The 16,582-nt window shown below is 42.5% G+C and overlaps 1 protein-coding gene across 1 annotated transcript in view; it reads right to left on the reverse strand.

Annotated features, from left to right (window-relative positions):
* map2 (microtubule-associated protein 2) overlaps window positions 1–12,358 on the reverse strand; it is a gene marked incomplete at both ends in the record, with an annotated part of 32,471 nt that extends 20,113 nt beyond the window's left edge. The window contains 5 exons of the mRNA XM_079169563.1: window positions 127–411; window positions 2,152–2,367; window positions 4,761–4,835; window positions 5,749–5,838; window positions 12,157–12,358. Coding sequence (XP_079025689.1) covers window positions 127–411; window positions 2,152–2,367; window positions 4,761–4,835; window positions 5,749–5,838; window positions 12,157–12,358 — 868 coding nt within the window. The remainder of the gene's footprint in view (window positions 1–126; window positions 412–2,151; window positions 2,368–4,760; window positions 4,836–5,748; window positions 5,839–12,156) is intronic.
* Between the last annotated feature and the right edge of the window lie 4,224 nt (window positions 12,359–16,582).

The raw sequence follows: 16,582 nt of genomic DNA on the forward strand, positions 1-16,582 counted from the left end.
GTGGGGATTACTTGCCATTCCACCTCAATTATAATGCTTATGGGGTCCTTTTGACACATCTTGTGTTCTTATACAGTACACAATACAGTAACATGCCGGCAGGGAGAGCAGGAGGGCAGGACACACCTGTCTCAGGGCTCTCCCCACCCTCTGCTTCCTCCTCCTCTCTGTCCACAGAGCTTTCTGCAGCAGCACTAGCTGCTTCGCCCAGCTCCAGGTCTAGATCCTGGGCCTCGTCTATGGCCTCTGCCTGCTCTAAGGGCTCAGCGTGGGGGTTGTCCAGCTCGGGCTCTTCCCCGCTCCACTGCTGCTCATCAAGAGCTTCCTCGGACTCTGCTGCCTCTGCACTCTCCTCCTCCTCCTCTTCCACCTCTTCCTCGTATTCAGCTGTAAGAGCCTCCATGGTCTCTTCTTCTCAAAAACAGGGTGAGAGGGGGACACATTAAGACTACAGGCAACACAGACTTGGGTTATGTGAGAACACAACTTATGATGGGACACTTTCAGCTCTGGGAAAAGATGACCTAAAATGTATGTCTGTTCACACATAAAGGTACATTACACATATAGAACAGAGTGTAGTGTGTGGGTGGTTTTTCATTCTGTTTGTATGCTTTTCTACTTTGGGTGCTTAGTGCACCCAGTATGCAAGGAAACTACAGTATAAAGATATGTTGGTTTAAAGGTATGCATTCCATTTATTTCTCAATATCTTTTTTTCATTTGCTGTAAAAAAACAACCATTTCCATTTCTCTTTTTCTGTGGCATACAACCCAGATTGACCTGCCATCATTGACAACTGAGGTTGTTCCAAGGAAAATGGAAACATAAATGAAGTTGCAGCACTTCATGGCCTAACACTGCACTATTGTTGAAGCACTTCTAGTCAGAGCATTTCTGAAAACCCAGGCTCTTTAGAAGAGGCAACCTTGAAGAGCTGCAGTAGAGTGCCTCAGATTCTCGATATTGCACGGACTGGGTTTTTTAACTGTGCAATGGACAATGTGGGGGGCATACAAGTTAGTTTTTCAGCAACCATTCCTGTATAACATTTTGAGTTCTTGTGTAATAAGTTCTATTCAGAAGCGTTGCAGCCCAGTGTTGCTGCATGGGTCACAGTGGTGAAGACCACTAGGAGCAAATGCCAGGAGTTGAGTTTTCATTATGGTTTGTTAACTGCATGTCAAATTAATCAGAGCACACAAGGCCAAATTACAACATGCCCTGTGGCTGACAAAGCAATGTAACATTTAAAAGGCATTGTGTTTTAGAGGGGTTGAGTTGCATCAGAGAGCCGACAAGAGGTATAAATTAAGTTGTTGTCCTCAGTTGAAGCTGCCCAAACAAATGATTTATTTTGTTGGATGGATAACGTAAAAGGCTATGCTGTGTGTTCGAAGACCCTATAGTCCTAGTTCCTAGTTCCCCTTTAAACTGGCTCCATGTTGTGTTTCTAACGACAATAAAAGTGGAGAGTGAGTGGAGCTGAAAGTCTTCTCTGATGCCAAAGTGAGCGGGTGACAGTAACTTAGGATGTGTGTAGAGGGTTTGATATGGCACGGCATAATTGAGGGGTTGAGGGGTCATTTCAAAGAATAAACCAAAACATAATTCTGGGAGATGATTGGTGCAGAGGAATTTGTGCATGGAGGTCATCAATCATGCGCCGTATCTCTGAGATATTCATGAAAGCCATTTGGACCTTACTTTATGCCCCAACAGTGAACCTTGGTGGCCATGTGGTCTTACTGATGAGAGCTGTAATGTATCGTGTCCATTAAGTGAATCCTACTTCTGAGACTTCACAGCTATGTGTCGGACTTAACAGCATGGCAACCACAAGTAGCATGGCTTTGGGTGAAATAAATGAAAGATAAAAGAAATATGACTGTTAAACAAATATGAAGTTGCTCAGATTTTGAGCAGACAAACGTCACAAGGACACACAAACACACACAAGGACAGACGAATAGACGAGTAGACGGACTGACGGACGGAGAGACGGAAGGACAAGAGGGATGGAGGGAGGAGGTCAAATCACAGAAGGAGAGGAAATTAGCATCAAAATGAGAAAGGAGAGAAACAGAGTGAGAGAGAGAGAGAGAGGAATGGAGGGGGGATATGGCAAAGAGGAACCATGCGTGGTTCACCTTCAATCTGTCTAAAGGCCACGGCCTGCCCAGTGGGGCGAGAACCCGAGTGCGTCCACTCTGGGCTGAACAATGGGTGGTCATAGTACTCCTCGTCGGAGTGGTAGGGGTCGTCCTCGGGCACGGAAACTGAGATGGAGGGGGCGAGGAACTTGCACCTCTCCCGAGAATTTTGGAAGCGACGGAGAGGGCCCGCCTCCTCCTCATCCCCTACATCTACAAACAAGACAGACACAAGGAGAAGAACTGCAGGGAAATCTGGACACACGGACTGAAAGAGAGAGTGAAGAGGAAGAGAAAGGGTAGAAAGAAAAAAAAAAAAATGGAAAACACACCAAAGAATGTCCATCTTAAAGGTGATTTGACATTTGAGTCTTTCAATCTAGTTTATCTTTGATAGTATTGATAGAATGCCAATGAAGAGAGATTATGCAATTTCGGTAAAAAGAAAAAAAACGCTTTGCAGTAATTATTTTCAACTCATTTAAATTTTTTCTTAAACAAAATAATTAACACTTTTCAAAGTTTAGAAAAAAATATTCAACGCCAGTCAACTGCACCACATTTGCATTATGTATTAAGGGTTTTGAAGCTTGTTGGCATCTGTTGAGAGGCAGAATTAAATTGTGTATAACATTTCACGGAAGTAGATCCATTGCAACAATTTATGATCTTTATATTTTATTGTTTTGGTTTAGATCCTTAGATTCTTGATTGAACAGGAGGTCAAACTAAATCAGCAGTTGTATTTTAGGAAATGATTAACCATTGTCTCGTTCTTTACTCGATACATCCTCAAGTTTCTTCTTAAGATGGAAATTTTTTGCGGAGAAAGGGAAGTTAAAGCTTGAGGAGAAAAAAATGGGGAGTCACCAGAGAGGGGGATGCAAGAAGAAGACAAAGCTTGATTGAGAGAAAGAGAAACACGGGACATTGATAAGGAGACAGCGACAAGCAAATCAAAGGGGACAAAGCTTTGGGGCCCAGCCCTACTCTGCGACAAACAAAATTAGTATATTTCATCGTTTGAGGAAGATAACAATACCAACCGCTTCACGTATGAATGATTAGATCTAAATAAAAGACATACAACACAGACACAACAATTATAATACTAATACAGTAGTAGTTGTAGCCGTAACACAATCAGTAACGTGTGTTTTGCCACTGCCATTACAGCAACAAACCTTTATTTTAAAAACCTCAAAGACACAGCTAGTCCTCTTTTAGAACAAAGGGGAAAAAAGGTAATGTTTAAAAGAACACCATCCTCTAAGGTCGTGACTGAGCCTTTTAAGACTGAACCTACTTGTTTTGTATCATGACCACTAATACAATGAGGCGCACGTAACTAAATCTCTTCATCACTCAATCTGGTCAAGAACACAGAACACTGTCACTTTCTTTAGAAAACTCCGATCGCCTCGAATCATTCTTACGTACTTCTTCTAGTGCACTCGACACACAATGTTACCACAACTGACCATCTCTATTTGGTGCATGGCTGACCCGTCTACAGACTCCTCATTACATTCCAGCCAGACTGTGAATTGAGTAGACATGAAGACACAGGCAGCGTAAAGCCGACTGACCGTTTAGTTACACTGTACACAGTAATCACTGCATTGCTCAAACTACAATTTAGAAGTCAAAGATGAAGAACCAAACTGTATCACAATGCTAATGCGCAAATATGAAACGCAAAGAACAAATACTTCTATAAATGTAAGGTACAAACACACACACACACACACGCGCGCACACAGCTATATGCTAGTATGCCTAGGCTAACTAACTTACCACGACGATTCAGTTTATCTAGACTGCATTGCTACAGTTGTAGTGAATTTATTATATTAGCTCATTTTTACACCTTACTATTATTGCGAGGCTTTAGCTTTAGTCTTTGCCTTTCGCTTGAAGCGAAGCAGCTATGTCTTCACGTAATGCTCACAGTGCTAAAAATCTGATATGTAGCCATAGCCGCCTACAAAAAAAGAAATTACATACAAAAAAGACCGACAGAGGGCAATCACAAGAAAACACAACACCATGAGCAGACATGCAAAACAACAAAAAAGACAAACAACAACAAGTTGGAGGGCTACCCAATGTGGCTGTCATATTAGTGTGTGGGGGAGACGAGGTGCGGATTTTAGAAAGAGAAATGGAAGAAGAGGATGAAAAAAAAGAGTGCACTCGTTGTAACAAGGCAGTCGTGCATGTGGGCGCTCTTTTCTTTGAGAGATAAAACAGTGATGACAATGAAGATACGACTTGTATCTTTTCCAGGTGTACGATGAGGAGGAAGCAGGATTTAAAAGGAAATGGATGTCTGAAAAATGGAAAACGTGTTCCTGCTTTTAGCGACTCTTTTATGTACAGGTTTCCTGAACGGGTGCCAATGTGTGGGTTGTCCCCTGTAAGTGGGGCATGTCCTGAGGGTGTGGGGGGGGGGGATATAAGTAGCCCCAGACCCAACCAACATCAGTACTCCAATGTAGTGGCGATCACAAAACTCCAGGGCTTCAGTTGGGGAAAAGAAGGACACCACAATCCCCTCCATAAGAGACATACTCTGAAACACACTGATCCCATTCTTGGCCTACCTTTTTCCAGAGGACCAAAGTGCTCCGCAGCAGGTGAGAGGGGTGGAGAGGGAGGCAAATTTGTGGTGTCTTCAACTTCAAAGGGAGATAGAGGAAGAAACAGTATAGTCATAAATGATCACATACTGTCAAGGACTTTGAGTATCTGATGCCATTCACTTCTATACGATCTAGCTAAGGGCTAGATCCACACTGAAGAAACTGTATTATAATCAAAAGCTGAAGATAAAGAAAAAAAAATATATCAAAATTGATGCTGCAGAACCAGAGATATCTATTTTATTCCACACATTCTACTTCCTTGTCAACGCCTTCTGCCTACATTACCCACAATGCTTACTGGTGAGCAAATACAGCGAAGCCTACGAGTTAGTTCTGGTAGACAACTGCCACACTTGCACGTAACACACTCTTCTCCTTGCAACGTATCTTTCATGCACTATTTTCAAGTTGCCAACGCTCAGCAATATTGCTGCCTCACTGCTCACCTCAACACTCAGTTGCAACACTGTCTGTAACTACAGATGGAGGTATTGAGTCTGTAGGTCAACATGGGGTTGGGGAAAATGATCATCTCTCCCCATTCTCTTCTGTGCTTAGCTTGTCGTATGCTTGGAATGATAGTTTCATTTGTAAATATGCTGTTTTCGCATGATAAAAAAGGGGGGAGGACTATTTGAACGGCATACCTGACTTTTGTGTGTCTGAAATGTTCTCTCATCGTGGAGTTTGACTTGTGTCTTGACTCAAGAGACATTAAGGGCGCAATATTTAAATAGCAAAATGATTTTGCTTTGCGGTTTCCTCCCAAAATGCATCTTAGGTGAATTGGTGACCTATCCAGTATGTGCCCTGTCCAATGGCAAGGGATAAGCTCCAGCACCCTGTGACTGGATGGAAGAAAGAATGCAGCACTTGCACAAGTGTGTGTGTGTGTGTGTGTGTGTGTGTGTGTGTGTGTGTGTGTGTGTATGAGTGCGTGGCTTACCGGATGGCAGCCTTTGAGTCTCCTGCTCTCCCTTCAGTACCGCCACTGCCTCTGCCGTCACTTCCTGCACGATGCGAGCTGACACTTGCTCTGAACATAGATGCATGGGCACAAACAAAAGAACAATCAACTTTTAGGATTATTGAAAATACAAAATGTTCGAAGACGTGGGCTAGGTTGGAAAGTTGAATTCATTAATTTGGTTTAAATCCCCAAAACTGTCTGGAAAAAAATATGCAGCAAATCCCAAGCTGCACCAGTGCATCGGGGCAGTGTGGTTGTACTGGGGCAGCTTCCAGGATTCAATCTGTAAAATAACTGAGTGAGAATGTGAAGCAGGACGTTTCCTTCCCCAGATTGAGGGTGTAAAAGCATAGCGGAGGTTGTACGCTGTACAGATTGCAAAGGCCCCCTGAAGAAAATCAGTGCTTTGTGATATTGGGCTTTACAGTATAAATACAATTGACTAGTGTTGGCTTGATGTTGCTGGAGGACAGCATGTAGCTCAGTCAACTTTTATGGGTTGTATCAACGTTAAACAAAAAAAAAAAGAGGAAACAAACCTATCTAATCCTTCAACCATTTTACTGTAGTGTATTTTTGAATAATATCATCAAGACCTGCGATGAAAGCCCAGTGAGGGAGCTGGAATTGTTACCATAACTGCAGGGATGCTTAGAGCTGCTGGTGAAGGCTGAGTGTCGCTATGGAAACCCAGCATCCCTAAAGAAAGAGCAGACTAAAACTGAATCCCGGGTTATTTAGCCACCGCCAAGCTTAATGTATTGTTTTGAAATTGTTCAAGATTTTCTTACAGGCTGAAAATGCAACAAAGGTTCCCGACCAAAGCAAACCATGGAAGTTAGTGTGAGATGAAGTGGGCTGTTTGATGTTCAGCTGTTTGAGTATCTGCAGTGGACTGTGAACAGCCAGACTGCAGATACAGTTCCCCTTCTTCCTCTTTCATCTATTCAAGGTGACACCGAAAAGCAATTTTGCCTTGCAGAGAGTTAACATTCATAAAATCCAATACTGAATTCAGTCTTTTGCAAGAAAATGGCAGTAATAGGAGATTTACACTCATTCATTACAATACTAGTGTATAATATTTAGAAAGAAGCCATCAATGCCGTCTGGCTTTCTGACACTGGTAGGTCACTATCAATAAAACTGATCTACAGTTTCTGCATTTAAGCTGACATCTGTCTGTATGTATGAGTTGAAATATTGCATTGAGCGGACAACTGTAGATTTCTAATCAAACCATGAATCATTAGCATATTAACAGTGGTCATGTGGGATTGGGTGGCAGTGTAATGCTTTACTGCTGCTGTTCCAGGACCTCTTTCTATCCGACATCGCCCACACGTCAACACAAACAAGCTGGCAGGCATACACACATGCAATTACACACAAACACACAATTCTTCCGGAAACGATTAACGCAGCCCACTCACCAACTCAGAGCAGCCATTTCCCAAATAGAGCTGAAAGACGTCTACCTTACACGCAATCAATGGTTGTGACATCAAATAACTAATAACAGCCCCTATAGCTTAGACCTGGAGTCAAATAACGCTCCAGATGTGAATAGTTCTATTTTCTGAGTGAGACAACACCATTGAGCGCCTGTGCCTGAAGAATTTACTAAATGTTGGTACTCCGTTAGTACTCGACAGAGCCCTAAACCCTGGGAAGAACTGCGTGGCACAACAAGAAGCAAAGCGAAATTAAGCAGTTAAAAAAAGAAAATTGCTGACATTGCTGAACAGCTGCAGGTGAGAAGGTAAAGTATTCGGGGTGGTGAACAAGGAAAGGTTCAGCTGTGTAGATGGGAGGATCAGGTAGAATAAGCTAATACAAAAAGTGTGGCTCATCATGTTCTAAAAAGGGCATTTTCTCTTTGTCTATGTTTTCTTGAGGTTACAGACAGTGTGGTGTCTGAATCCAGTCAGGATTGTAAGCAAGGTTTTTGAAATAAAAAAATATTTTGCCATCTGCAACACCCTTCATTTCAATTCAGTTTCTGAGTCTCCGTGATCACATTGGAGAAATGCAGCCCTTTAGTACACAAATTAGTCTATTGTAACAATTTATAGCATGTATTCAAGTTCAAACCTGACCAAAGGAAGGTCCTAAAAACTCTTGAAGTTTTATGTGAATAAGAAAAACTAAACTGGACTAATCTCTTGACGCTTCAGGATGCCCTAAGGAGGGTAAAAACTAAACGCAGTCTCTCCTCAAAAGCAACATGGGGGGGGCATCGGGTTCACTCGGGCATCATAGATTTTTAGTCTTCAAAACAAATCCACAGAAATCCACATTCACAGAGAAATCTCTGTAAACAACGACCGTGTCACATCCACAAAGCCAGCTGGCAATTATGACAACTAGGCTGGTCAGCAATGATGTCAAATGACAAAAGCCCACTGCCTTCCATTGGCTTTGGCTGGAGAACGAGCCACATTCACAGCTAGCTGCTTTAATATACAGAAAGGTTGCGTCATAGCTGCATATCTACATCCATAATCATAAACAGTAACAGCGTACACACACACACACACACACACACACAGACAGACAGGCAGACACGCTCTCCCAATAAAGTAAAAGATTGTATTACCTGTAAGACAGATTGATGCTGAGAATGGTCCCGCTCTGAGCAGAGACTACGACTGGAAGCCCCGAGTCAAAGCAACACACACACACACACATTCACACACACGGCAGGACTGAGGGGGCAAGGAGAGAGCAGGAGTGCCGGTTGGTACGATAGCAGCCGGCACCCGAAATGTGGTAAGCAAGTGGTTGCCATAGCAACAGACCAGTGGGACACTAATTTGGGACCTCTCCGTCTGCAGCCTCCAGTAGAGGAAAGGATGGCTGTGACGTGGCCGATCATTCAAACCAATGTTTTCCTTAAACATGACGTAACTCAGAATCTAACGAAACCCAGAAAAAAAGGTAATTTCCAACATTTTTTTTTAATTCATAGAAGCATGCTGCATCCATTCATGTTTTCTTGTAATTATGACTTATCTCAAAATTATGAGGTCTTCAATTACGGAAATTACAATGTCATGACACATGATCCCATTGGTGACATATCTGTCTTTCTTTCCAATGCTCTGATGAGTTAACTCGCCTGCAGTGGCACATAATATTAGTGACAATCCTCAATCTGACCGCCAACATTCACTGTATGAAGGTCAGACATCTGGTAATGAGATAGGGGTCGTGCACGCTCCACATCCACGAAGAAGAAGAATTCCTCAATAAGGTTTCAGAAACAGAGGATATGGTCAAAATAAATGAAAACCTTTTTGGTGACCTGAATGGAATGAGTTTTGTTCCACATGAGAGTTTAAACATTACGCTTCACTTGTATTGTTTCTGCGGGAGGAACAATGCTTTGATATAAAACATATCGAGCACTTTCCATCCAGAATCCATTGTATATCATTCTTTATGGTACTGAAAGTTGGACTGTAGTTTTGGAAGAAGAATCCCACCTCTGTTGCTCTTCTTGGGGTTACTACGTTTGTTTTTCTTGTAGTGCTATCCAAATTAAGGGTCGAAGAATAGAGGGTTATATGTGGGGTTATATATAGGGTATATTAAAGCTTGTAAAGCCATCTGAGGCAAAGTTGTGATTCAGCACTTTTTGTCCGTGTCCATACTTCACATCAGAGCTTCATTTGTCCAAATCTCTTTTCTGCTGCAGCCAATCATACTGATTTAGGCTGATGAGATGGAGGGACTTTAACAACAGAAAACCGTGTCCAGGCTTGTTGACAGTATGCCCAGATACTTGTGTCGGCTCAAGACATCAGTCTATGCAATATCTCTAACAATAGGCGAAGGCTTGCTCGATTAATGCAAGCCAACCACTCTCCAGAATACAGCCCATTGCATTCCTTCTATTTCTATTAACTCACTCTGTTTCTTGCTGTCTCCGTCTTACCATCTCATACTCTTGACCACAAAGGAAAGTCAAGAGGGCAGTTTCGTGCCTCAATAGTTCTTGTTGTGTCTGGAGAGCTTTACTCGGGGAGAGAAGGCCCACCGAGCGCTAACATCAGCCCTTATGTCTCCCAATCTGCCCCACTTACTCCTGGCCTGCCCTGCTCTGGAGCAATAATAATGTATGCCGACTAAAGGCTCTGCAGACAGCTTTGGTTACACAGCTGGTGTGAAGATATGTCATTATTATGCTGATGATTATACGTCAGTGCATGGCTATTAGCCATTGTTTTAGAATTTAGAAGGCACACTTCTAAATGCTGGGCGTAGATCATTGGCTTTCCCTCTCTGAGAAAAAAAAGTACTGTTTTCTTGTTGATATCAGTTTCAAGCCATTACTTTGAAGTTGGAAGGAGGCTATTTACAGCTCTCATATCTTTGATCCGCGCTAACAACGACCCAGAGGAACACATGAGGCCTTTGCAGTTTCTTATTATGTAAGACCACTGGCTTTATGCATTTGCATTAGAGAGCAATGCATTTACACAAAGTCACAAGAGCTCGGGACATACATAGTGGGTCATCATTTAACAAAGGGGCGGTCCGGATACTTCACATTTGATTTACTAGATATGTTTTTAACACAAAACTTGCTTGATTTCACTGGCAGAAATTGACCAGATTACATTTATTGCAATGATGTTGGTCTTCCCCTCCTGGATTCAGTGGGGAAAATCTGTTAATGTGCAAATAGATTGAAATGTTATAAGCCACAAAGAAGTGTAACTTTTGGTGGCACCAGAAACACTGTGAGTAATGTGCATGTACTTTAGGGACCATTTTGATACAAGCAAAGCAATGCAGAGCTCACCATGACTGGCTCACTACCAAATTCAGTTTGTGAGTACAAAAATTACGCTGACAAGATGTGATGGGACATTTTAAAGACTCTTCCGTCAAATGTGACGATTGGATACGAAAGGAAAAAAGATTTCTTCACAAAACTAAATAAAGGAAAGTCAAATTATTTTGAATTGAATTGACTGTAGTCATCAGACAGATCTTGACCCGATCATTCATGAAATCCCTGAAATGTGAGTTGAAATGAAAGTCCATTTTTCCAAATAAAACAGACCAGTTGATGACACAATGAAATAGTACTAGTTGTATGAAATGTAAAAAAACAACAAATATAGAAAATATACAGTATATAACAGGATAAAAGATGAGCTGAGTCGCTTTGTTTTGTTACTGTTCTGTGACACAACACAGCCTGCGCAAGACATAACTGTTGACGTCTACAGGTAAGACATAAGTGTCTAACCACACATTATGTTTACTGGAGAACTTGTTGACCCATGTGGGGTGACAGAAGGCCAACAGAAACCGAACGCACAAACAAGAAGGAAGATTAATGTGCAAAAACAAGTGTTAGTTTGCTGACATATAATTGGTTGTTATTTATAGTCTACATGTATATGATATGTATGAATCAAGTGTCATTATGTATGATATAATGATGTATAACCGAAGATGGGCATAAGGGCATAGAAATGGTCAAATGGCAAAGAGCAGCTATATTAAAAAATACTGTTATCAGCGAATGTGGTCTCAGCTGGTGGCAGTGAGGTCATCGCATGCTAAATGGTCTTGTCTGAGGTAACGTTAAGTTACAGGCGAAAAGAACAAAAGCCCTGGCAAAGTAAATTGTAGGGGAGCCGTTCCCATGGTTACAACGTTGGTACATTATTGTTCTTTTCTCCAGGGTGTGAGTGGGGGGGGGGGGGGGGAAGGGGGCAGAGAGACCGATTTTATGTGTTAATTATAGCACCGTTATTAACAGTGTGTGATTCTAGTGAGGACTGAGAGTGCTAGAAACCCACGCACAAGAAGAGAGAGGACACACACACACACACACACACACACATGATCAAGCACTGACACTCACATATACACATAAAACCACATCACATACTAACACACAAACACTGTCAAAAGTCGTAAACAGAGCTTACACATGCACTTACACTCTTTAACACACGCGCACACACACGTAAACACCAACAAACCCTGCGATGCATGGAAGGATAACAAAAAAACATGCTAATGTCTACACACTCATACACGCGCACACAAACAAGCCCAAATCACATACACTTGAGTGTAGAAAAACACAGACCTACTACTCTGTCTCCTTTATCAAACTGTAACCAGGCCACTTTTCTGTGTCATCAAAGTGTTGGCTAAACTGTGACTTCGCTTTTCCCCAACACAAGCAACACGTACTCGACTATAAGTTATTTTTCAGCGATTACAATGCAATCAGCCACACTGACCCCATCGCATCCCTCTCATTTGAGCAATCCATGAATGCAAGTAGATGCCAGGTGAGCGTCTGGTGAAATGTAAAACAGAAAAATATTGAATATTATAAGCGTGTCTTACCTGCAGTTATAGCGGGGGCACCAGTTAACTCCCCGTTGAAACCATTCTCCCTGGCAGAGTAGGATCCCGTGGCCATGCTGGGCTGGCAGGTCCTGTAGGCGGAGGAGGAGTAGCCATTGGCTCCATGGGTGTCCGTGGCTTCTTGCCCCCCTGATGGGTCCCACTGGGGGGCACCGTCTTCGGGCTGTCGACCGTCTGCCATGCTGGTGCTAGCTAGCAGCAGGGGAGGGCGGGCAAAGGGTTGGGTTCTCTCCTTCTGGCCGAGAGAGACACGAATGGGGTGGAGGAGGGAGGAGAGAAGACAAAAGCACGGTCAAAACTTGAATCAATTGCAATGTTAACAAAGTTTCATAAAGGAGAGTGAAGAGTGTGCCGACCAGAAGAGGCTCTAGGACACGCTGCATCAGTCACATTCACAAATCTCTTTTTGTCAGTCATAATCCCCGCTGCGGCGTCACTGAGCTTCACTGTCAACACTTGTGAAAGGGCACCTGTGCTTGTGTGAGTTTGTGTGAAACACTGTCCTTGGGTGTTAGCAGGCAGGTGACGGCCACTGGATTAAACCCTATTGATTTGTTTGTATATAATGACTCATATAGCGAGTGGCCCAGGTGGAAAGCACATCTGGTTGAAGATGAACAGAGCAGACCTTCAATTTGTGTGACTTTGACAAAAGTTGCGAGGATGTACGGCGGGCTCTGATCGAACTGACAAGATCCTGATCCGCTTCAGGCAAAATAGTTTGAATCACGAAGCCTTTGCGGCGTAATTTTATCTGATAATCTAAACAGTAAATATTCCAAAAACAAAAATGTCACACTTCATACGCTGTGTGTGAGGGGCATTGTGATCCGTTCTACAGATATGTCCAGTGTTGACCAGAACCTTGCAAGTACATGTAATCCCTTGTTGTGAGCAGATGATTGATCGGAACAGCATGGAGAGGAGATCAAGCAAAGGAGCAAAGGAATGGAAATATTGATCAAACCACATAATTCCCCGCGGCAGGAACCGGCAGGAGGATTCAATGATCTCTTTGACAGTATTGGGCAGAAGGTGGGGAATACAGATGAATGGGTTTGATGTAGCGTAAGATCAATACACAAGGTTGTGAACGTGAAGGCTCTGCTCCTCTTCTGTGGATATTGGAGTTAGCTGGACACGTTTTTTGACCGTTTCAATCTATTTTTTACATTTATTCGATGTCCTGCCACGTTTTTTCAAAGATATTGACGTTGATGTCGGCACATAGTGCTTATTTGGGGCAGGACTGGCCTTCAAACAATCAAATTAACTTGGCTTTGGTGTGAAAAGATGGACACAGAGAGAGACAAAGGGCTGAGAGAGAAAATGACACGTTTGAGACCACAAATGCTTTAAAAAATGAGTTCATAATTGTTGTAGGAGGATTGTGGCTGGTGTGCTTCAAGCTTTTTTCTGGGCAGCCTGTGTAGTTGTGCATACGGGGATGTGTGAAGGAGCAATTTGTCATTTAACTCTGCAGTCCACAGAGACTCAGAGACTGAAGGGAAGAAAACAGGAGTCAATGACTGCAGCCTGGAAACAAAGTGCTGCTACAGTGAGCACTAGTCACTGCATTCACAAGGCATTACATTCTACTGCTCACTGTCTGAACACTGAGAGACAGAAATGGGATGGAATAAAATACAGTAAAAGTAGAAAGCAATAGAATACCAATAAAATAAAATGATCCACATATTTGTGTTTCGGAGGAAAGTAAATCAAAATAGTATAAAAAAAATAGTGTAAGGCTGATATTTAGTATGTTTATTATACCAACACAAAGTACAGCTGAGGCTTGTTTGTGACTGTGTGGCAAAAAATAATCATATATATATATTTATATGATTATTAGTGTTTGAGTATTTACATATTATATGTAATTATACATGTATAACATAATTGGAACATGTCGGGTACATGTCGACTGGTTACATCACACAAAAAACCCACTGCAATAGAATACCACAAGGTTAGAGCACAGAGGAGCCGAATAGCATTAAACAGAGAGAAAGAATAGAACAGAACAGAGTGGAATATGTGACGTCTGTAAGCCCCTTTGCAGCCTGTATGGATCAGAGTCAGGAGTCAGTGGAGCTTTGCATGACTCAGCTCTGAGGGGAACATCATTTTGAATGAAGGCCTCTACGGAGACTCCACAGCACACAACACTGCACAGTCTCCTCACAGAATGCTCACTATGTCTCTGTCCAAAAGCCACAGCAGTACATTTTGCATCGCCCCTTTAACCGCCACTGTCCCTTCTGTTGCTTTTTCCACCACTGTGCCCCACCTCGAGGCTCCATGGACGAGCACTGTTAGTGTTAACAGTCATAAAACACAGAGATGAGACTGCTGTCCGAATGCGATGTCTCACGGCTGTCCGTCTGATGACGAAGGTCACTTTGAGCTCTGTGGCTGATTTCCAGACCCGGCATGATTATTCTGACTGGTGGCCAGGCTCAGGGTGTCCGCGACGGTTCATGAGGGTGGTGGGGAAGTGTGGCCGGGCTTCCTGGAGGCCCGTTGAGCGTTTAGTTTAAGGTCTGTATGTTTGGGAGCAAGGATGAGCAGCGTGTGTGTGAATGAAACAGCCCCACCTGAGAGCATGAAAAAGGGGGGTCCATTACCAAGCATTATAAAAACTCAGCATGCTGGGTTTAGGGATTGGAGAGAAATCATGAGAAAGTACGGCATTCTCATCAGCCTCAAACACAAACTGGGACTGCAATGCAGTACAGTGTCTCACCTCTACTAATTAACATGCCGTGCATTTGCTCTACAGTCAGAAACAAAAAAAACACTGGTTGGTACAATGTCAAAATGCGAGTATGACGAGCAGAGGGTTCATAGGGTGAAGAGCCAAAAATAGTACATCACAGGATACTATATGTACATTGTCCAGATCATATGCTGTCCTCAAGGCATTGTGTCCAGTGAGGAACGAGATGGCGATATGATAGAGTTAGACGTTGAGAGTCTCAGTAGACGGCAGGTCTGTTGCACTTGGCCCTTTGCCAGAGGGACGGTTGATGCTAAACGCTCTCTCTCTGTGCCGTAGAAGAATGGACTTGAATAGTGAGCAGGTGCCTGACACTGCTGCCACTGGACATTTTGGATAGTGACTTATAACTCAATAAGGTATTAGAGTAAAAATATATATATATATACCCTAACAACGTAACTACAGTAAATGAATAACTGCCGTTTGAGGATTTTCTTACGTAACGGTACGTAACAAGCATAGCGTTATGTACCGAGTGTTAACTCAAGTTTTACTTTTGGTTTGGACACGAAAAGCGGTCACCTGGGTGAAAGTCCTGTGTTTGTGTTTTTGAAAGAACATCATGATGACTTCAAGCTTCACATTCAGACAAAACCACACACAAATACTGTAAGCTGCCCAATATAACCAGTGTTTTATTGATGTCCACTGAGCTGCTCTACAGTTCTGCCTTGCTAAAGGGCAGGGAAGCACCAATCAGATACTGATATTGGGCCTATACAGACTCAAATAGCTGAATTGAGTATCAGGGACAATGGGGTTAAACTATTCAATTCAGTTCTTTGTTGTACGTCCGACTACACATTTGGTACTACGTCATGTATCACATATAGCTGAAGAAGCTAACAACAAACATGTCAAACAGTGAGGCAAACAGCTTATTAATTAAACACTGGTATCGACACTCTGTATCGGACGATACTTAAAGCCCAGGTATCACTTTCGGGACTGAAAACATCATATCGATGCACCTCTACTGAAGGACACCTTTAGCGATTGTCAAAGGAGGGAAAGGACTTACTTTTTCTAACCCTGTTTTTCGAAGGAGGCAACATCTATAGAAAGTAACTGATGTTCAGGCAACAGAAAAAGGATTTACTTTCAAGGACACACTATTATGGGTAGAGTCAAAACAGAGCACAGAAACACCACATTTTCATTCCCATGGTCTCACATATAGCAGGTGCACTGGCTGAAACATAAAAAGAACAAAGAGAAGAGCTTGGTGATGTTTTTTTAAAGGCTAACATTCTCCAGTACCAGCCCACTATCAAAGACTAGTGCTTGTTGAGATGGAAATAAAATACCCAAATGGTCAAAATACCTCTTAACCCTGAAAGCCAGAATAAAAGTTACAATAAGAAATGTGTAAACTTAATTTTGTCATAACAGCCATTAGTGCGAGAAACAAGAAACAACAGTTTGCATATTCTGAAATATGCAAACTGAGAGGCTCATGTGTTTTGTTAGTTTGTGTGGAAGTTAGAGCTCACTGACTAAACACAGTGTTTATCTGTTAATTGTGTTGTAGCAATACTGCTTTGTATTGTTTGGCAGTTTGCATAGACAAAGATGAATCATCTTAGCTGAACAAATGATCAAGCAAGAGCTTGCAGATAT

Source organism: Pholis gunnellus (genome assembly GCF_910591455.1).
Source record: "Pholis gunnellus genome assembly, chromosome: 12".
NCBI lineage: Eukaryota > Metazoa > Chordata > Actinopteri > Perciformes > Pholidae > Pholis > Pholis gunnellus.